Here is a 20,880-nt window from a genome sequence, read left to right as displayed (position 1 = left end):
TACAAGCTCATCTCCTCTGAACACTGTAGATATAAAGAATTTTTTTATATCATAACAGATGAGAAATTAGAGCCTCGGTTCTTTAAATTAGTAGGGCTTCTGGGGGGTTGATGGGGTGGTGTTTGCATCTGGTAATACAGCAGGTGTTTTCGAAGGAAGACTTAAAGAGAAGGTCCAGTAAAATTGGAAGCCAATTCTATATAGCCTGGGAGCAAAATGCTGTGGTGGATCTGAGAGTAGCAGGAAGGGGAGCTTGTCTCTGTCTGCACAGAAATCTTCCAGGATTTCTTCCACATTTTTTTCCCTAGAGCTTGATGTCAGGCTGGAGCCTTTGGAGGCTCAAATGACCACAGATCTTTGTTTGCCAGAATTTCTTCAGCTCACACTAATTTTGGATTTAGTCCTTCCCTAACAGGTGAACTCCTTTTTTGGCATTGTTTGGCCAGCTCTGTGAACAAACAATATGCAGAATGAATTACCTACACACATTCTTCACCATTAGCAAAGAGCCTCTTTATAATATTTGTATTGCTGATTCTCCACTCACGCTTTGCACAGAGGAGAAGCTGTTACAATAAAAGTGCAAAACACTCCAGTCCCTGTCTGCTTCTCACATCACTTTCAGGTCGCTTTCATAGCGTTACTTCTAATTTAAGCTGCTGTGAGATCAAATTAAGCTCCTAACGCTGGGATTCAGGAGCACATCATGCCTGCTTTGCACCAGAGCCGGCTCCCCAAAACACAGCCCTCCACCCGCCAGCACACACTACCCCTTCCCCACAGTTGGACCTTACTGGGAACGGGAGATGGCTCCTGTCTGATGACTGGGGCCCATTGATGCTGTTTCTGTGTTGACTGCTGACTGTGCAGGTGCTCTGCACACACATCCCCCCAAAAAAGACCCCGTGCTGTGCAGGACCTGCATCAACTCAAGAGCCTTGTGTCCTGCAGCGTCTTCTCAGCTCCCCTCTGCCAGCAGCCCTGCCAGCCAGCTGGCATGAAATGCATCAGCATCAGGAACTCACCTTCCTTCAAGCAGTCTCGTTTCTGGAGAAGAGACTGCTGGAGGCTGGACCTGCCCGTGGAAAGGCTCATCACGTGCCTGGAGAGAGCCAGACACGTGCTCCTCCTATCCCCCAAGACGATGCTCTGCATGGTGAAGCTGAGATCCTGGCCATCCTGAGCGTGTCCCACATGTACACGCTCAGACCCCAAAGGCTCAAAGCCCTCGTGTCAGCACGTCCCAGAGCAAAGGAGTCAACAGCAGCTCCTGGTCGGTAGGTAAATCCTGAGCTGTGCCAGGCTGACACGCACTCAGCCCCCCTGTGCAGCACCAGCACAGAAACCTGAGTCTGGAGCAAACCAAGGCTATCTCCAGCTTTTCAAACTAGGGAAAGATCATTTGATATTATACATTTCCCTAAAGATAAGGGGAATGCCCCATCTGTGCTGTGTTTCCCACAGATAAACAGCTTCACAGTTTATCCCAGACACACGGACTTGGCCATACCTGCACCAAGCTACCTCTGCAACCCTCAGCCCATGAAGCTGCAAAGCTCCAAGATGCTGGAGGGAAACCAGCAGCCCTCCCTGCCAGGATAGCCATCCAAGGACCATCATCCCTTATCCAAACTGGTTCTGGTACTATCCTAAACAAAATAAAGGGAGCCACTCTTCTCCCTGGTAGGTCTCAGTGCTGCCAAGGACAGAAAAAAGGCATCTAGAAGGAAAAACCTGCCTGGAGAGGCTAGGGGAGACCCATCCTGAGTGATCACCGTGACACTTACTGGTTTTCACCTTGAGGGTGTAGGGGTTTTTCTGCTGGATGGTGTGGGTGAAGTGGAAGCGCGCGTTGCAGCTGTAGTCGGTCTGGGCATCCTGCAGCATGACATTCGAGAAGTACAGGTCACCGTTCTGGCCCTGGGAGACGCGCTTGTCCTGGTGGATGGGCTCCATGGCTGCAGGGGAGAACAGGCATTCCCAGCAAGTCAGACACTCCCGTGGTGGCTGCATGAAGGAGAAAAGCCAACCCCGGCCCCAAGCCACGTGTGGCTGCCTCCAAGCTCTGAACTAGCAGTAGCGACCCTAAACACGCTGCAGGGGATGGAAATAGTGCCGTCAGGGGCCAAGGTGGGAAGGGGGGTCCCCCGACTCACCGCTGCTCATCCAGAAGATGACGGGAGAAGGCAGCCCAGGTGGCGGGTTGCACTGCAGGCTGAGCGGAGCCCCTTCATCCACCTCTATCACATCCACCTTCTCCTTGGGCCACAGGGGAGACTCTGCCATAAGAAGCAAAGGCACCGCGTGAGGCAGGGAGGGCAGTAAATTTGCAGAACTCTTCCCGCTGGACCTGGCCTGGTTTCAATGGAGCAGCCTCAACGCAAACTGCATTTCTACATGTGCAAGACGCCCTTAAATCTACACCAAGAATTTCCCTGTTAGCTGCAGCCATAACCCCCATGCCTTCATCTCAGTCCTGTGGCTGGATACATCCAGACACAGGTAACAGGTGAAGCAGGTGGAGATGTCTGAGCACTGGATAGTCTCCACGCCTCTTCTACAAGATCCCATATGGTGCAAACAGTCCCTGCTCCCTCAGGGGCTGCTGGCTGCTTGCTCCGTGCTGCTGCTGTTACTCACTGGAAACCTGGAGGTGGATTTTGCTGGAGAGAGCAGTGCCATAGTCGTTCCGAGCAAAGCACTGGTACTCGCCCTCGTAGTCCTCCGGCCGTCCTCCGCTGTGGAAGTCAATGACTAGCGTCCCCGACCGCCGCCGCATGGAAACCTTGGGGTCCTTCGCCACGTTGAAGAACTTCCCGTTCCGCGTCCAGGAAAAACTGCAAGCACGGGGGAGAGGTTGGGTTTGTAACCATGGACCATCTTTACCCGACGAGCTCCTTACCTGTGCTGTGCAAGCCACCGGCTGGGTTAGCTGACGGTGGAGGTGGCACAGCTCGACCGGAGGGAAGCTCCTCCAGAGCCAGCTTCAACGAACATCAGCTTCAGCATGACAAGGGCTGCAGAGGCACTTACGTGGGGACGGGGTTCCCTTTGGCTTCACATTCAATGTAGATGTTATCCCTCGGGTCGACGATGTAGTCCTTCACGGACTGTTTGGTGATCGTGGGGGGCTGAGGCACTGCAAAGCAAACCAGGAGTCATGAGGAGGGTTGTGCAGAGAGGGTGAATCCCCTCCCGGCCGTCCTGCAGCAGATCCTGGTGGGATTTCAGCTTCTTCCCCAGGCTGGATGCGCAACTCATGCTTTAAAGCCCTTCAACACCTGAGGAAATTACCATGAGCTTTTGGGGGGCTGTGCTGCTCATCACCCCTCGGACCAGCAGCTGGGTAGCAGGAAAGCCCCTGTTTCCACTTGGGCTCGTTAAGAAATTTCACAGTCACATCTTCCTGCTACCACAGGTTGTTTGAATTGGACCAAAAAGCATTTTGGCAGTGCACTGTAAAGAGAGGGGCTGCAGCTGGGACCAGAAGCCAGAGAGCAGGGCACTTACAGGTGCTCCCTGTGCAAGAAAGAGGCTCAAAACCTCCCAGATTTACCCCAAAGGAGCGTAGCACTTGTGTTTAGAAGGGCGGAGCTTGTGAAAAGGGGCACAGGAGCCCAGCAGCCAGCGTAGGACCCGGCTCTAGTCCTGAACTTGGAATTGAAGGGCTCGGTCCCACGGCTGTCCTGGGACAAAACTGCTCAGGTCTGAGGCTGTTTGCTCTCCCCCCACGAGCCAGCGATGCTGCGAACGTGTCGGTATGTGGAGCTGAGCTTGGCACATGTGCTTGTGCCAGGCAGAGGAGCCCGCTCTCCTCCAAGGTGCGGCGTTGGCAGTAGCAGCCCCCCACAGGAACATTTGTATTGCAAAGACAGGCTGGTGCCCACTCTGGGGAGACGGCAGAGCCCAAGCGCTCCTCCCAAGCTGCTCCAGCACCTCCTGCACCTCTCCCAGCCGTGCCTGGCTGCACAGAAGCAGCTTGTCCCCAGCCTGGCCAGCCCGGCCACAGGAGCGAGCGATGTCCCCATGCACACCCTGTGCCAAGTGACAGCCACCACCGGCCCCTGCTGGGTACAGACCCCTCCAGCCTTGTTTCGGCCATGCAGGAGATGGACACGTATGCACAAAGAGCGAGGGGAACACTTACATTCACTCTGAATGTTTGCTGTTATTCCCAAAGTGCAAGCATAATGAAAAAGAAGAAAACAGGTTAATTGAAGAACAAACCTATATACATCACGTACACAATCAGAAACGTGTATGGCTATTGCAGGGCTTGCAGATACTACACGCAAATCATTGTATGATTCAAGCATGTTCTAATCAACCTCCTTATTGTCCACGTGGGAGAAGCTGCTGCTGAACGGTCCTGTTAGCTGTCAGCTGCCTGTGCATCAGGGGTTTGGGGGCCAAAAGAGGACACAGGCATACTCACACCACTAGCCCACGGGCACTGGTGGTCCTGCAGTCCAGGACTCATAGGGGTTAGCAGTGTTCCTCCCTTCCCCACGGCCAGGCTTACCCTGAGCCGCTCCCAGATTCATCCCCCTGGGTCAGAGGCTAATACGTGCCTGATAAAAAGCCAGCTAAGGGTTTAGGTGATGCTCAGACTCAGAGAAGGTGCCTGTAACATAGCGAGAGATACATATCCTGCCCCCAGGACAGGGGTAGGCAGGGTTTTATCCAAAGAAGAAAACTTGTTAGGGTTGGGGCAGGGCCCACACACCGGCAGTGGGTGAAGGCGCTGATTTCCATGGAGCAGGGAGGACTTTCACAACTAGTGGCATGTTGGGGATAGAGCTCGTGCACTCAGAGCCTGCGATTTACACGTTTATCAGCCCCTGCACAAAGCTGGAGCAGCTGGGGCTCTTTACACACCACCTGGTCAAAGCTGCAAAAGGATGCTCTTAGTTATGATCCCAGTTTTCCACCAGTGCTGGAAGGGACGATGCTCTCCTGCGGCTCGGTGCTGTGCAACAGGGAGCAGCGAGAGGCTAGAGAAGCAGTGAGCTGCTGCAGGCTGCCTGGAGCATTTCTCCACCAGCTGTCAGCATTTCTCTTACTTTTCTAAGGTCACATTACACTTAAGTAGCAAAATTGCTCTTTTCCTGATGCAAAGCACAAGCAATGCAGTAGGCGGCTGTTTGCAGACCCATTCAGTTTTCCCCAGCTGTACTGGCCCCTACATCCATGCCGGCTGCCTGCATTTCTGGAATATTATAGATGTTAACAGAGTCAGGCCTGAAGGAATCACTGAGCTGTGTGCATCAGATAAAATTCCCATTGCTGGGAACAAGAGTGCCTTGTTGTGTTACAGTGCTGACTCCAGGGGAACAGATAATTTCATCCACTATCATCTGGAATGCAGCAGAGTCTGGGACCCCTGCCCTATGTTTTTCAAGTAACACAAATATTTGTTCCCCTCCACAAATCAGAGCTTTCCCACCCTTTCTCTTCAGTCATTTCCAAATTTCAGCCAAAAGCCACTGCCTCCAATTTTTCCTTCCCATTTTGCTGCCCTGTCAGGGATCAGCTGAGGTCCTGCAGCTATGGCCAGCATTCCCAGGACTCCACAGAGCAACAGCCCACAGGGCTGGAAATTTCTCTTATCAAGAGCAACCCTGGCACTTCAGCAGGGTTTTTAGACCCCAGCAGGGAGTTGTGCTTTTTCCACTAACACACTGCTCGCTGGAGGATTTCTGTGCGTTGCACTGTCGGCAGAGATTCCCTGCAGCGACAGGCTGATTGTTATTAACAGCCACTACAGGAGGAAGCTGGGACACAAAGAAATTATGAAACTGGTTTCCAGAACAGTGGCTGAGCAGCTCTCAGTACGACCCCCCCCTCTCAAGTGCATTCAAAAAGTCATGCATTTCCCACGTGCTAGCCTGAAGATGCCCATTCAGCAGAAACATCAGCCCATGTCCCCCTTCCTCCTCGCTTCATCTCCCTCAGCTCTTGCGTGCTTCTGAATAAAACATAACTCCTATCTCATAATTAACCAAAAACTCCTGACGGAGAGAGAAAATTCCCCTTGCTTGGCAGGACCTGCCTGGGTCTCCGCTGCCCTTGAGGACCTAGGCGTCCGCTCACGGCAGCATCTGCCAGGTAAGGCTAGCCACGAGCTCACATCCTCCACAAAAAGAGCATCCCAAAGCCTGCCTCTGCTCTGTAGGAACCCATCAGGTTCCTACGGGAACATCCCAGGAAGTCCTGGGATGCTTCACTTAAATCAACAGGCTGAAGACTGGCCACAGCTCAGCTGAGATGCTCTGTTCCATTTTGATGGGGGTTTCTAGTCCTCTGCTCAACTTTGAGATAGACTGACGAAATCAGAGAGCGATTTAGGTGACTTTCTGGAGAGCATGTGGTTTAAAAAGAACAACAGCCCCAAACAGACAAAGAAAACCTTAGGCTAGACCAGGAAAACCACCTGGGCTGCACACATCTTCGCTCCTCAACCATTTCAGCAGGAGATTCTAGAGGGGTAACCCACGACTTACAATCCAGAGGGACCTCAATGGTGCTGACGAGGTGATGAAGGCAGAGAGCGAATGCTATTCCTGCGCGGGTGAGGTGGTGTCTTTGCATGACCATTTTGGACGTCTGGGCAGCGTTAGGACCTCAGTCACGTCCCCCGAGGCGAGCAGACCAGCGGCACGTGCCGACAGATCCTCAGCTGCAAAACAAACACAAACCCAGCGGTCACCGAGCCCTTTACAACCCCGTTTCTGTCATCTTCCTTTTTGGCAACTGTGGAGAGAGACTCTTCCTGATCTAAAAATATTTGTGCGGAGGGACGGGGGTGTGAGTAGTGCCACAAATAGTTTCCAGGCTTTGGTGACCCAGGTACCAGCCTGTGGTCACAGTCCTCCCAACCCCTGGGTTGTTCTGCTGGCAGAAAATCAGCCTTATGGGATGATTTGTGCTGAGACCCTGGAGAGACCTATTGGATGGAAGGAAAAGGACCGTGCTCTCCCCTGGGACCGATGGAAAGTTACTGAAAGTAACTGAATACAAAAGCAGCGAACAGTCTCCATAGGATAAAATAAAAAGGATTATTTGCTGTTAATAAAACAGCTATTCCATTTTATGCACAAAAAATACCTAACAAACAACAACAACAGTTGCATTTTAAGCACAAGAAATACCTAAAAAACATCCGCTCCCTCCCGCAGGGCACCGGGATGAGCTCTGCCTCCATGTGCAGCCTGGCAATAGCAGGGAGCCAGCTCTGGAGACCCTCTCGTGTGCCAAAAAGCCTGTCACCGAGCGGGCACAGCTCTAGAAGGAGTTGGGACACGGTGGGATCTTTCCCAATTGGTCTCTAAATGAGCCTGTTTCCAACTGGGCTCCAGCTGTTTCCCTCCCCAGCCAGTCCCTGGTGCCAGATGTGCAGCATGCTGCTGGGCTCCCAAAGGCACCCATCCAAACCACCTGGGGACCATCAGCTTATCGCTGGCATTTTCCATACACACGACCTTTGATTTTGCTGTTAATAAACCCACAGACTAAACGCAGATTTAAAAAAAAAAAAAAAAAAAAAAAAAAGCAAAAAGGAGGATAAACGATCTCGTCTGGTCTATAAAAGCCCCCTTGGAAAGGCTGCTGTGGTGCAGAGGTGGCATCACGGCTGAGTTACAACTCTCTAATAGAGTTATAAAAAGGGCATCAGCCGTGCCGACAGCTCTCTTGGCTAAGAACAAAAATAACGCCAGGGCAGCAAACAGTGGAAAATCCCCAGCCTCGCTCCGTGCCGCTCCTCCCCGGCCCTCGCGCAGGCTTTCGCCCAGGTGGGATGTCGCCAGGCAGGGGGGCAGCACGGAGAGGCCATTTGGCAAGCCAGGACAGCCCGTTTTCATGAAATATAAATCACCGGCTGCAGCTTTGGATGCTGCTACCCCTTCAGCTGTTCCTGAGCCTGGGACGAAGCAAGTGTGGGAGGGAGAGGAGGGGGATGCAGCACGACAGACAAAACCCAGCGAGTGCGGGGCTGCCGGGGGGGCTCCGGGAACTGCAGGGAATGCTGCTGGAGCCGGCGAGGAGCAGATGTCGTGGAAAATAAAGAGCCCTGACACATGGCCCAGGAAGCTCTCCTGAACCCCAGACAAGCTCAAAGCCAGCGCAAAAGAACCTTTAAGGATACTTTTCCCTGTTACCCTTGTGGGGAACAAGATGTGCTTAATGGTTTCTCCATCCAGGTCCGATTCCTTGCTCTTGGGCTGAACCCTGAAGGAACTCACTGTCCCAGCGTGTCCCAGTTACACCAGATGACAGATTGTAGGTTGTGAAGGGGCTTGGAGGGGAGCGTTGCTTTGATCTTTTTTTTGCTCATTCTAAGGACTTTTCCAATCCAGCTGTTGCAATAAAAATAGTTGAAGGACAGAATAATTATAGGACTGGGCCAGTAATTAAAATCATGTCCAGGACTTCTGCAGTCCTGTGATCAGGTCATGCTGAACAAAGCTTTTCAAATTACTTCTTTAGCTTTCTGTCTGAGCGAAGACATCATTTTGATCTGTAGCCTTCATTTTTTAAAGCGGTTCATTTCTCCAGTTACAGCTTAAAATGAGTAATGGATCAGCTGGTTTTATGCCTTTCTGTTCCTGAGCACAAGTCTGAGTTAGGAACTGAATCAGCCAGTACTGCAACCTGAGGTGTAGCGAGGCGAAGATTTCTAGTTGTCCTTACTGTGCTCGCCTACTGACGCTTCACATCACCGACACAAAATGCATTAAACCCCTTTTCATTCACAGATGTAGTATGGGAGGGAAGGTGCAAGACAGCAGGCGTTTAAATAGTGCACATCCCTACATGCTGCTTGGAGCCTGAAAAGCAAAGAATATGTTGTTTTCTTTAGCCTGGGTACCAGTTAGCGTGAAAGAAGTGGCCGTGACACGGGGGAGTAGGTTCCTGGCACAGATGCTTGGGAGATATTTGTACAGACATGCATTTTGCATTAAATACAAAAAGGGCTGAGCCCAAACACTGTACAGTACACACAGAGTCATCTACACATCTAATTGATGCAAAAGAATATATCCTACCCGTCATCATGTGCACTGAGACTGGGAAAGTGAGGGCTGTGCCTATCAGGAAAAGATAAATTTGCAGGTCATTTTTGAGTTGCAAAAGGGAGCAGCAGAGACACGGCAGCTCTGGACTGAAACCGCAGGCAGAGCTACATGGGAATGACCCGGCGCTTCCAGTGCCAGAGGACAGCTGGTATGGGATGGACCACCACTTGTCCACGCGGAGCAGCACCGACCAAGAGCAAATAATAAAACCCACGACAGAGCACACACAAAATGCATCCCCGCCTTTAGAAGAGCGAGCGCCAGGCTCCTCCAGAGCGCCTTTGTCTCAGGGCAGATGTGGGTGCAACTCGCCCAGCCTCAGGAACAATCTGCTGCCGTGCCTGCGCGTGTAGGTGGGTCGTGGGGACGGGCAGTGCTGCGAGCCCCCAGCCATGCAGAACACAGCCCACATTGTCAGGGCTGCTCCGAGCCTGGGGACAGGGACGTCTCCCCAGCACAGAGGGCTGGAGCTGCAGCAGGGGCAAGAAAGTGCTTATCTGGGGATGCTAACAGCCGTGAAGCTGGCTGATGTCTTCATCTGCTTCCAAGTCTGACTCAACCTGAAACAGCCTACGCAAAGGGGCAGCTGAGACTGCTTCTTCCCAGGCTGAGCATTTCTTAATCATCGCTCCTGACCCCATTGTGCAAGACAGAAAAGATCTGACTCCTGCCCAAAGAGAGGAACGAGCTCACAGCTGCGGGTGCCTGATGGGATGGCCAGGGCCATGGAGGCAGCCAGGCTGGGACTGGGGATGTTCAGGAAGCCTCTGAGCTGGCTGGGCTCAAAACTGACCTTAAACCTGGGCCCATAATGTTAAGTAAAAACACACCACCGAGCAAAATCTCATACAAATAGTTGCAAGACCGTGATGCCGTCAAATAGGAATTTAACTACTTAAATGCCTTTCTCATCCAGTGTTAGTGCTTGGCAGGCTCAACAAAAGCCACGTCCCTGCTCTGCTTTTCCTCCAGCTACCAGGAAGACAGCAATGAGGCAGACACAGATGCCCTTTCCCCTAAATACTTACCCAGAGTTCAGAAATGTTTTTCAGACTTGGTGCTTTCCAATTCCCCCATGACCTACTGCACCATCAGTTCTCACAGACTCTTACTCTGGGTTGAGAAATACATCCCAGACCTTGGCGCAGACCTCCCTCCAGATGCATCAGATACTTTTGTGAATACATTTTTCTCTGAAAACAATCACAAGTAACTCCAGGACAGGAACTTTAAAACCAGAGGTTGCTCCTCTTGGCAAAATCCAACCAAATATCCACACAGCATGGGGTGCATCTGAAATCAAAAGGTGGATGTGCAACCTTAACTGCTCTGTTCGAAGCCTCCATCCTCTCTCCGAACAGGCACTGGAGGGAAAAAATTAAAGGCAAGAAAGGGACGGACACCAGGGGATGACTGAGAAACCCATGATGGGATGGAAATACAGATGCTGGGACTCAATGGCAGCAGTGCCTGCCGCAGCTGAGGGCTGGGCAACCAGGATGGGAACTGGAGAGTTTGGAGAGGATTTGTGCTTTCTACAAATTAGCTATGGTTTTTATTCTTCTGCAGCAGTCAGGCCATATCAGCTTGAAAGAGAAAGAAGTTTCCAGAAGGAAACATCTTGCTGTGCATCAGACATCCTGCATTACAAAACATATGGGTAGAGGACCGTATCCTGGCATCGTGGGTTTTTTGTTCTATTTTCAAGGCAGAGAGTGATTTTGCAGCATTGTCAAATGCTTTCCAAATAAATCTGGATTTTCAAATGACAGTGCAGCAGGTAAGCAACTGCCCCCAAGGGCTGGTGGAGTCAAGGTACAAAGGGTCAAGAGGTCTCGGATGCTCGTGTGGCCTGGCAGAGCCCAGCCTGGCCCCAGGAAGCCCCCCCTCCACACACAGCCAGCAAAGGCAAGCCCCCCACGACAGCCTCTCCCAAGGGATGCTGACGATCACAGCACCCACCAGGCGAATGTGCCTGGATTACCTGCACAGCCATGTGGTGAATAGGAAGCCACTGAAACTACACCTGGCCCAGATGCTGTTACAGGGTCATTGCCCTGCTCTGCTGTGAGTTTCACACTCAAGTTGCTCCTTATGTAAAGACACCGCTCACATACTAATAATTAAATCAGAAAATCTATCCGAGCATTTTCTAAGCCGCTCAAAATCTGCAGTGAAAGGGAGGAGAAAAAATAAAATTCAGCTTTTAAAATTCCTTCAGGTCCTTCTGCATCTCTTCAGAGCCCTGCTCCAGCATCAGGAGTGCTGGGGATGGTACCACTAGAGAAGAATTCCTCTGCAGGCACTGCTTCACAGCTCCCGGGGGATGCCCAGCCAGCACCACGGGCTGCCTACCAGCCTGGCAGAGCTGCAAACCTTTACAGTCCCACAGAAGAAATGTGGAGTCTCTATTTCTCCACGCACATGTCAATCTAACACGTCCATCGCTTCCTCCCTGCTGTGGGATGGGGGAAATCTCTCCTTTCCACAGATGGTGGTGAGCTGCACTAGCGAATGCTCACATCCCAACCCCAGAGCATCCCTGCTTCCCCCCGCCCCGGCAAGCCAGAGCTCCCATCTGCTCAGCGCCAACAAGTTTCCCCGCTGGCTTTGAATGGCACAGCCGGGAGAGGGGGGGGATTTTGCCTATGGCAGGCTCCCCGCGCCAGCAGAAAGCGGCTGGACGAGCTGCTGACATGCTCCGCTCATTAGCGGAACATGAACCACATGCCACGTAATCCGCTTGCTGCTTCCCCAGCCGGGCTCCGGGCTGCCCCTTCGGAGCTCCCCAGCTTCGCAGCGCTGGAGGGCTGATAACACATGAAAATAGCTCCTCTTGCTGCAGAGATGCAACCGGCAGTGAGAACCCGCTCTGGGCCGAGGCTGCAGAAGCCAGGACCCCAATCCTGCCCAGGCTGATTTGGCCAAAACTCACCTCTTTGTCACAGTTCCCAAAACCACATCCCTGCAAACCACAAGATGCGGGATGTCCTTCCCCAGCCCTGCTGCCCTTCATCCTGCCCTGGGGAAGCTGGGCAGAGCGCGAGGACTTTCCCCGGGTGCACAGGTAACACTGGGGAAGGGCTGAAATTAATTTCCTTCTCAACAGCTTAATGAAATGAGACCTTCCAGAATAACGGTGGAAACAAATCCCTCCCCTGTAGCCCTGCTCCTGCAAAACGACCACAGGCATGAGCTCTTTGAGGCAGACGAGGGCTGCAGAGCAGGCACAGAAATGGTAAGCAAGGGGAATCTCTAGTTGAAGTTAAGTAAAATTAAATAATTCCGCAGTGAAGGATTGGCTTTAGTCAGCTCATTAGGTCCAGCAGGATGCTTTCAGCAGCAATTAGGCATCCATCCTTATTTACGGTTCTAAGAAGAACAGTAAAACTCGAGCAGCTAGTGTTCCCGAGAAGATTTCTGCAGCACCATTTAATGCGTTTCAGCCACTTAATTAATACTGATTGAATAGCACAGAGCAACATTCCACAAAGAGAAAACACTTTTGGTTTCAGTTAATGAAAACACTGATTCAGAGGGTATATAGGTATGTGAATGTCTAACAGTGACTAAAAGCTTCATTTTGCTCCTGCTCTGTTCTGCTTCTCTGTCGCCTTTCCCCCACCACACGTAACACATCAGATAGGTTTCCAGGTTGCTGACTCCCAGGTCATAAATCTACACCCCCTTTTTGTTGTTTGGGCAGTGATGGGCTGTTCTGTCACACCTGGCAAAAGCCACCACAGGGGTGCCAGCCGGCCCCGACACCCCATCCCAGGAACCGCTCCAAAGGGGTGAATCCCCATTGGGAACCATGCTGGGAGCCAGGACCCAGCCTGGCACATGAAACCTGTGTGATAAGGATGGAGATATCTGCACATCTTTTCACTTTCCCAGGACACAGACACGCACCAGTAAATTCTGTAGGTGCGGCTGCATCCCTGCAACGCACGTAAGAAGCCATTCAAAGCAAATGTTGCATTCCAGCACAGAAGTCAGTAGAAAGAAGAACCAATCATGAAGAAGCAAAGAAACAATCGTGACGGCAAGACATCATCGTTTGGCATTTCCATCCCGAGGGATGGACTGTGCCCTTTCCCCGGGACAGCCAGCAGCGCGTGGGGAGGGCAGCGCTTCCCGCTTGCCCCTGTTTGGAAGAGAGAGAAGCGCTTTGTGCCTGTTCCTGAGCTTGGGTACAGCTTTCACAATTGTTCTGTGAAACAACTGCCAGAGCAAACACCAGCAAATTCATTTGCATCTTGTCTTCTCCCCCTTAAAAAATAATCATTCCCATCCCTTTAGCAGCTAACGCTTCAGACCTACGTAGCCTCTAATGGCAGGCAAGATGGAAAGTCAGGCTTGCCATGCGAAATGGGTCCTAGGCTGAGGTTATCGATGGTCTAGCGTCTATTGACAACCGTTTTCTATACCCGCTATAACCCCAAAGGAGCTCCCAAACCCACCTTTGCTCCTGTCCTCTGAACAAAAAGACATTCTCAAAACATGACCTGCAGCAGCAGGGGTTTGTAGAGACAGGCACTTCCAACACCACCACTGCCAACCCTCCGTAACACCTCCAGGCAGGCCAATTTGTTCAGGATAACCACCCATATAGTCCTCCTATTACATTTTCAGCACATCTTTAAGAAACGCATCTTCAAGCAACACACACGCTGGCTGTTTCTCACAGCCCCTGGTTCCTTGTCTCAATCCTCCACGGGATTTTTGCCGTATGCTGAGTTTTCCTTTCACTCCCTGCAGCTCTCCTGCCTCTCACGTGGGTGAGTTTTCAATCCCAAGCCCTGTGGGCTGTATGCATTTTAAAAGAAGTGAGCAAACAAACAGGCATTGAGCAAAAGTGCCGTAACATCACCAGGAACAAGGATGGCTTCCTAAAGTCACCCACCAGCACGTGCCAGGAAGAGCCGCGGCAGCATCCCTCCAACTCCACACAGGGCAACTCGTGGGAAGTGGGAATGAATCCCTCAATCCCCTGAACTTTAGAGCTGATGCTGGCAGTAAGGAGATTTATACTTTAGCTTGTCTCAACAGCTATCAGCCAGCCAGAGCTCACCCGACCTTCCTCCAGCAGCAGCGGGGATCAGCCGCACCCGAGCTCTGATTTCAGAAATATTGGAAAAAAAAACAACCAACCCAACAACAACAACAAAAAAAAACCAAAACCCAAAGAGAAAAGGGATAATTGCACTTTCTGCTATTCAGAGCTGTGGCTGCACTTTGCAACGTTTGAGTACAGGCAGTGGTAACACTTTCAGGAGGTAATTCATTCCCGGGTAGAGCCATGTATCGCTACTGAGAGCACGGCTAACTCCAGGGACAGACTCCTAATCTATCATGGTCATATCTTGATACTACATAAATGTGAATTAATTTATCATCCTGTCCTTCTGGTAATGTAAGGAAATACTGTCATTCTATTACCCAGAGGGACTCTGGTCCGGAGAGGTTAAGTGTTACCCCAAGGTCAGACAAAAGATATGGCATGTGTGGGAAATGAGCTGAGATCACCGGACTACTCAGTTTAATCAGAAAATACCACTTAACCTTTACAAACCGGTCACCGTCAGAGAAAAAAACTTAAATGGAAAAGCATGAAACTTTCATGGAAGACAATGATGCAGCCTTCACCAGGCGGCACATCGCCCGCGAGCCCGTGCCGTGCCCCTGCGGCAGCTGGGATTTGGCCCCACGACAGCTGATCCGCAGGCTGCTGGAGCCGCTCCGGGGACCCGCGGGGCACCGGGTCACACCAGCCCCACTAATCAGCTTCCCACCCTCCTGGGGAGCTGCTTGTTTCCACATCTTTTCCTTTCATCAGCAAAAGCGAGACGCGAGTAAAAGAAAACAATCCATGGGAGTTATCCTTGGTAGAAAACAAAGGGGCTCCAGAGCATCGCTTCTGCGCGGGCTGCATCTTGGGCGTGTCGTGACATTTAAGGATCATGGGGTGGGTTACAGCTAAGATGAAAATGCAATCATTTTTACTCATTATTTTGGGGGGAAAATATTTAACAACTCATCTTATAATGCAACCTATCTCGAAAAATACATGATCATTTACATAATTAGTATGTTGCTTTATTTAAGAGGGACAAGGAAGGGAACTGGTGTGAAAAATACAGATTAAAAAGGAAAGGAAAAAAATACAGGTGTGAAATTCTCAATGAGAAGCTTTAAAGGGCAGTTTTGGGGCACAGGACACACCGATGGCACCTGGGCTGGCAGCCTGTTTCAGTGCTGCAGGGGACACTGCCTGGGAGCACTTCACCTGGCAGCGGGTGATGCTGGGGCTGGCCTGGGAGCTTCTCAACCACCAATTTTGACACCAAAGCAGGAGTCCCAACAGCCAAACCCCAAAGCAGCTGTTGGGTGGTGCCCGTGAGGAACACTCTGGGCATCTTGGAGCAGCACCTACATCCCTACCCATGGCAGGGGGTTGGAACTAGATGATCTTTAAGGTCCCTTCCAACCCAAACCATTCTAGGATTCTACGTGCAAACCCAACCCAATGGTGATGCTGCCAAACCTCTCTGGCTAGAGAGGTGGAGACAGCAGGGCACCAGTCCCCCACCCTCACAGCAAAGCTCCTTTCCAAGGCCATCCATCCCACGCTGCTGGGGGGAGGCACAACTGAGCTAACAACAAGGAGGGATGCCCAGCCTGCGAATGGTTAATGTCTGCCCCCCCCCGTCATATCCCTTAGCCACCCCTCCCAGGGACAGGGACGGCAGCATCTGTCCCCTGGTGATTAGCTAACTGCTAATCACGCAGAGCAATAGCTATAAACGGCAACTGTAGGACAGTTCATGCAGCAGCTGCTCTGGAAAAGCTGCCTTTCCCCTTCTGGCTCCTGCACGAGTCTGCTCTGCTGCCCTCCGCAAGGCACAACCCCGAGGAGGAGCGTGCGGACCTGGGAGTCTGCGGTAGGCTGAGCGTCTCTGATAAGGACAATAGATACAACACCCCAAGAGAAGCAAGAACACGTATTTCTTCAATTGCACGGGGCAGGAGATGAGCTGGGTTGAATTCCTCAAGGGCACCAACCCTTCTTGCACTGCTTGAGCGCTGGTCATAACCTGCACCTCATCCATAGCAGTGACGTGCCTCGAGGTGCTCAGGAAGGCAGCTGTAGCGATGGGCAGAGCCACTTTGGGCAAAGCACCCCCATACTGCCCTCCCACCACCCGAGGAGCCATCAGACACGGGAGGGAGCTGATGCTGACCCTTGTGCCTTGCACCGTGGCCCCGGCTCTGCCGGGCAGCCCGCAGCTCTCCACCCTGCGAGGTGTCAGGTGTGACATCCCAGCAGCAATGGCCTTCTGCGGCTGCTTCTCGCTCACGACAGCAAACAGCAGTGCCCCGGGCAGGAGCTGTGCCCCGGTCCCACCTGGACAGCACTCGGGATGAGGTGCAGCAAGGGTCCGATAGCCACGAACTAGCTGAGCCTCCCAGGCATGTGCTGCTGGCTGCAGTCAGTCCCTGTGGAGGAGACTGCAAGATGTGGCAGGGGACAGGCTGCCCAGGCAAGGTCCCCTCCCTCTGTGCTTTCCTTCAGCTAAAAAGCTCAAAAGTTCAGCAAGATGTTGAGTCTGCCTTTGGTGACACGGAGGTCCTGGCTTGAAAAGGGTCTCACCGGGTCACACGAGCTGCCCTGCCCCTGCCCAGCCTCTCCCCTTCCCGTGCCAAGGGCTCTCCCAGAGCATCTCTCACACCCTCAAGCCACAACTAAATGGTGACTTTATTCAGCTGTGCCAAAGCCCCTCTTCAGGATGGGCCACACGAGCTGCCACCGCTCTCTAGTGCGCGGTGCCAGGCAGGGTGAGCCGCCCTGCTCAGCTGTGCCCACGGACGTGATGCACGGGGGGGGGGGCAGGGATGCACTGGGGGTGGGGGCAGGGTTGTGCACACCCTGGCACCGCAGGAGGGTTTCCCTGGGCACAGAGGGATGAGTTTAGCCAAGCAAAAGGGCCTGATCCTCAGCGTGGGGGTGCCCAGGGATTAAAAGACCCCTTGGCTGCTCTCTTACACCAGGAACACACGTTGGTAACTAAATGAATGGGAGTATTTTTGGTTTTGTCACACATAACTGGGGTCCTGCTTGCTTGTGATCACTAAACAGCCTGGGGGGAAAGCCATTAACCCTTACATTACCCTCTAACCCCTTCCCTGGGACCCCCAATACCCTGATGAGCCCTTTGCCTGGCTGGAAAGCTTGCTTTCAGCCTCAGCAGGGTCCATACCACAGCCCAGAGTGGCCACCAGCATGGATGAGAGCTGCTGTGTCCCTGCCCAGAGCCAATGTCCCCAGCACTCTGGTTTCGGTGGCCGGGCAGGGGCAGTGCTGCCACAAGTGAACCCGGTGTGAAGCTGGGGAAGCAGCACAGGAGCATCTGCAGGGCAACAGGGCATCAGAGGGACCTGGGAGAGCCCTGGTCCTGCCTGCGCCCCTGCAAACAGAGACTATTTTACGGGTTTTCCTTTCCAAACAATTCACCAAGATGTTTTATTTAGCAGATGGAAAAGAAAACAATTGCATCAGTAGAGACTGCCCTTGATTTTATTAAGCTGAACGCTCCCTCCATCAGGGAAATGCAGTTATCTCAGTAGCACAGCCAGAAGGAAGGTGAATACTTCTGGATGTTAGGGTAGAAAAGTAGAAGTACCCACTCTAGGGCAGCAGTCTTGAAGCTCTGGGGAGATCGAGACCAGGCTGGGGACACACCTGGGCTCTTTCAAACCTGCTCACAGTCGTGGGTGCCCTTCAGGATGCACTGAACGGGCACAATTATTCAAGTGCTGAACATCCTCCATTGGAAATTATAGTATTCCAAGGTGGAGGAGGACTTGAGTGCAAAAGCTTTCATTTTCATGGGGTGGTGTAAGCCCAGAAGAAAAGCTGGGACAAGAGCTACCAGGAAGAGCAAGGGGCATTTTGCCCCTGAAAACAGGAGGCAGAAATGGCACCGAGGGCTGTGACCAGCTCTGAGGAGCTGATGGGCAGCATCACAGAGCAAGTCCTTCTGTGCCTCCTCAGAGGGCTCAGGGAACAAAGCGGGACTGTGCAGCCACCTGCCCGCATGGGAATGCGCCTTCCAAGAAGCTGGATATGCCACGTTCCCAGCAGAAACACCATGCGGGAACACAACGGCACAGCCAGCCATGCCCAGCAGAGATGCTGAGGTCTGGGAGCCCACCTGCTGCAGCCCCAGACTCCGCTCTTCCTTCAGTCCCCCATCCTTTTGGCTGCACTCCCCACCCGTGCCTTTCATCCACCGCCCCCCAGCTGCCTCCACCTCCAGAGCAGGTCCCCAGACACCATTTCCCCCCAGTCTGTAACTGGATCAAACACACAGGTGTCACCGACAAGGCAAGGACATGCCTGCTGATGATTAATCCCGTAAGTGAGCTGTATTTACAGTCACCGGTTCTTCCCCAGAGCCTGGCCGAGGGCCCTCAAGCTGCTGTATCACCTTACAGCTAGTCATGATGTGCGGGCAGCTGCCAGCCACCACATCCTCCATCCCTCCATCCACCACCCCCAGACCAGGCAGGCTCCAGGACCCACACCCTTACGCTGGGTATCAGCTCAAATCCAGAGATAAACACTCCAAGGAGAGTCAACGTAGATAATGAAGCTGCTCTGCTCTTCCCAGATACAGTCTTGGAGCACATCTGGTTCCCATGTTCTGCAAAACACTTCTGACATTTAATTTCAAACCCGGGGCACTTCGACAGTGGTGACGGAGCAAAGCAGCAGCAAATCTGACATTTCATCCCTGACATACAACCTTTAGATGAGACGGCAGCACAGAACAGTTGGAAAAACGGGAGGGGACCAAGAAAGACGGGGCAATTCTGTAAAACCTTATATAAAAATGCAAACAAGGCTCTCTAGAAGTCTGCCCGTCTCAGTAGCACTGATCTGCTTTTGCAAAAATGCTGTGTAACGGGTTTTTCTTGCCCCGTGCACACTTAAACCTTAATTACACAGGAATCACAAGAAAAATATCGTTACCTCTCATCTACGCTCCCTGAACGAGTCACATTACTACAGTATAATTGAGCTCATGGCTGGGAAATCGGGTTTTCAATGACTGCCCACCTGCAACAAGTCTTCACAAAAATTGTCTTTTACTGGACTGTTCTGCACTCATGAGGCATATCTTGTCCTGATTTTCCAAAAAGGGCAAACCAAGTATCACAAATCCCTGTTTTCAGCCAGAAAATCCCTCCTCACACTGCCTGGCTTTCAGCTGGTCACTGCCAATAACTCCTCAACCTGCTGGCCCATTTCAATTCCAGCTGGGGACCCCTTGGCCTCTGGCTAGAGACATTCCATTCTTACCATCTTAGTGAAAATGGCTTGGCAGGGTGCTTTCGTCTCCTTTAGCAGGGAGATTTTGACGCACAGACTGTTTAGCTGGGAGATTTTGATGCACAGACACAGTTAAAATCAAACCAGCTCCACAGCTCCCACTACACACATCCCCTGCCACGCACCCAGCACCCCGACCTGGGTATGGTGGGCACCTTCACTCCCCCTTCCTCCTTTAAAATATTGCTGGTGGGGTCTGAAGGAGTTTATTTCTCAACAGAAGCAGTCGATGACTCAATGTGAATGATCTACGTGTCTCCCATCACCCCCTGTAACGTTTTGGTGGCTCCGTTCTCACTGCCTGTCCTCAGATGTGGAGTATTGACAGCTTTTGATGACAGACAGCGCATTTTAGCCTGGTATAGCAGAGATGCTGTGAAATCACACGTTATTTATTACCCTGAGCTCAGAACTAGAAGGGATGCCTTTGCAAGTTTTCACATTACCCTGCATAAAATTCTCACCCTTTGCAACACGGTCATTAATATTGCTGGCACAGTCACTCCATCTGCCTTTTGAGCCCCCTCCAAAACAGTAATAAGTTAATTGGTAGAAGCATTTGGCTTCTACATAATGAAGTTGGCACAAAACCAGCTTTTAACCTTCAGGACTGAGTACAGGATGCAGAATAAGGGATTACTTGTTTACCGTGTTTAAAATGTAAATAAAGACATGCGTATGCATATTGAAAAAACAGGCTGGTGCTTAGTATTTCTTTTAAAGAGAGTTAAAATGAAGGCAAAGGCAGCAAGGCTGCACCCAGCGCTGGGCACAGCATCCTCCCATGGAGCTTCTCCCACAGGCTTTGCTGGAGGGGAGCTGCTCCGTGCAAATCTGCTGCCACCGGCACCAGGCGCGACGCCCACACCGAGCCGGCAGCATTTCTGCCACTAGCTGTGAAACTGGGAAGGCAAAAGCAACTGGTTTGTGCCCTGAGAAGGTACAGATGGGCACAGGAACAGCGTAGGTGTCAGCAATAAATGGGGGATAAGTCACAGAAGGGAAAAAAAAAAAAAAAAAAGCCAAACCCGACCAGCTGCAGGACTAACCATCACTTCGTGATCTCCAGCTGTGCGAGACTGATCCCCAGACCACAGGCAGTGTTTAGCTGGGAGGCTGGTTTGAGCCGGGGTACACAAGCTAAGGGCCTTTATCTGCCTTTTCTCTAGGCTGCAAAACATTTCTAACACTCCGCAGGCTGGAAGACATGAAACCTGTATCCTACAGACCCTTGAAGATACAAATCTCTTCTTGTTGACAAGGGCTGGCAGCAGGGGGAAATGTGGCTGGTTAAACAGTGGGGGTTAAAGACAAGCAGAAAACAAAGAAAAGGAAAACTTCAATATTGAACTACTCCACCGCCTCCAGCCTCATCTCAAATTCACCCAGCTAAGCTGTGCATCGTGG

The 20,880-nt window shown here is 51.9% G+C and overlaps 1 protein-coding gene across 19 annotated transcripts in view; it reads right to left on the bottom strand.

Moving 5' to 3' along the window:
* Positions 1 to 20,880, bottom strand: part of NFASC (neurofascin) — a 97,127-nt gene that overhangs the window by 52,016 nt on the left and 24,231 nt on the right. For 13 of the 19 annotated variants that reach the window (XM_055728140.1, XM_055728138.1, XM_055728141.1 and 10 more), the window contains exons 2-7: positions 6,504 to 6,679; positions 4,148 to 4,165; positions 3,034 to 3,139; positions 2,641 to 2,837; positions 2,157 to 2,279; positions 1,788 to 1,958 (exon numbers count right to left, since the gene is read on the bottom strand). In XM_055728140.1, coding sequence (XP_055584115.1) covers positions 1,788 to 1,958; positions 2,157 to 2,279; positions 2,641 to 2,837; positions 3,034 to 3,139; positions 4,148 to 4,165; positions 6,504 to 6,597 — 709 coding nt within the window. In that variant the 5' untranslated portion in view covers positions 6,598 to 6,679. The remainder of the gene's footprint in view (positions 1 to 1,787; positions 1,959 to 2,156; positions 2,280 to 2,640; positions 2,838 to 3,033; positions 3,140 to 4,147; positions 4,166 to 6,503; positions 6,680 to 20,880) is intronic. The other 6 variants (XM_055728139.1, XM_055728142.1, XM_055728148.1 and 3 more) reach the window with 1 other exon arrangement.

This window comes from Falco cherrug, chromosome 16, assembly GCF_023634085.1.
Source record: "Falco cherrug isolate bFalChe1 chromosome 16, bFalChe1.pri, whole genome shotgun sequence".
NCBI lineage: Eukaryota > Metazoa > Chordata > Aves > Falconiformes > Falconidae > Falco > Falco cherrug.
The sequence above is the reverse complement of the archived record's forward strand: the minus strand, read 5'-3'. Positions and strand labels throughout refer to the sequence as shown.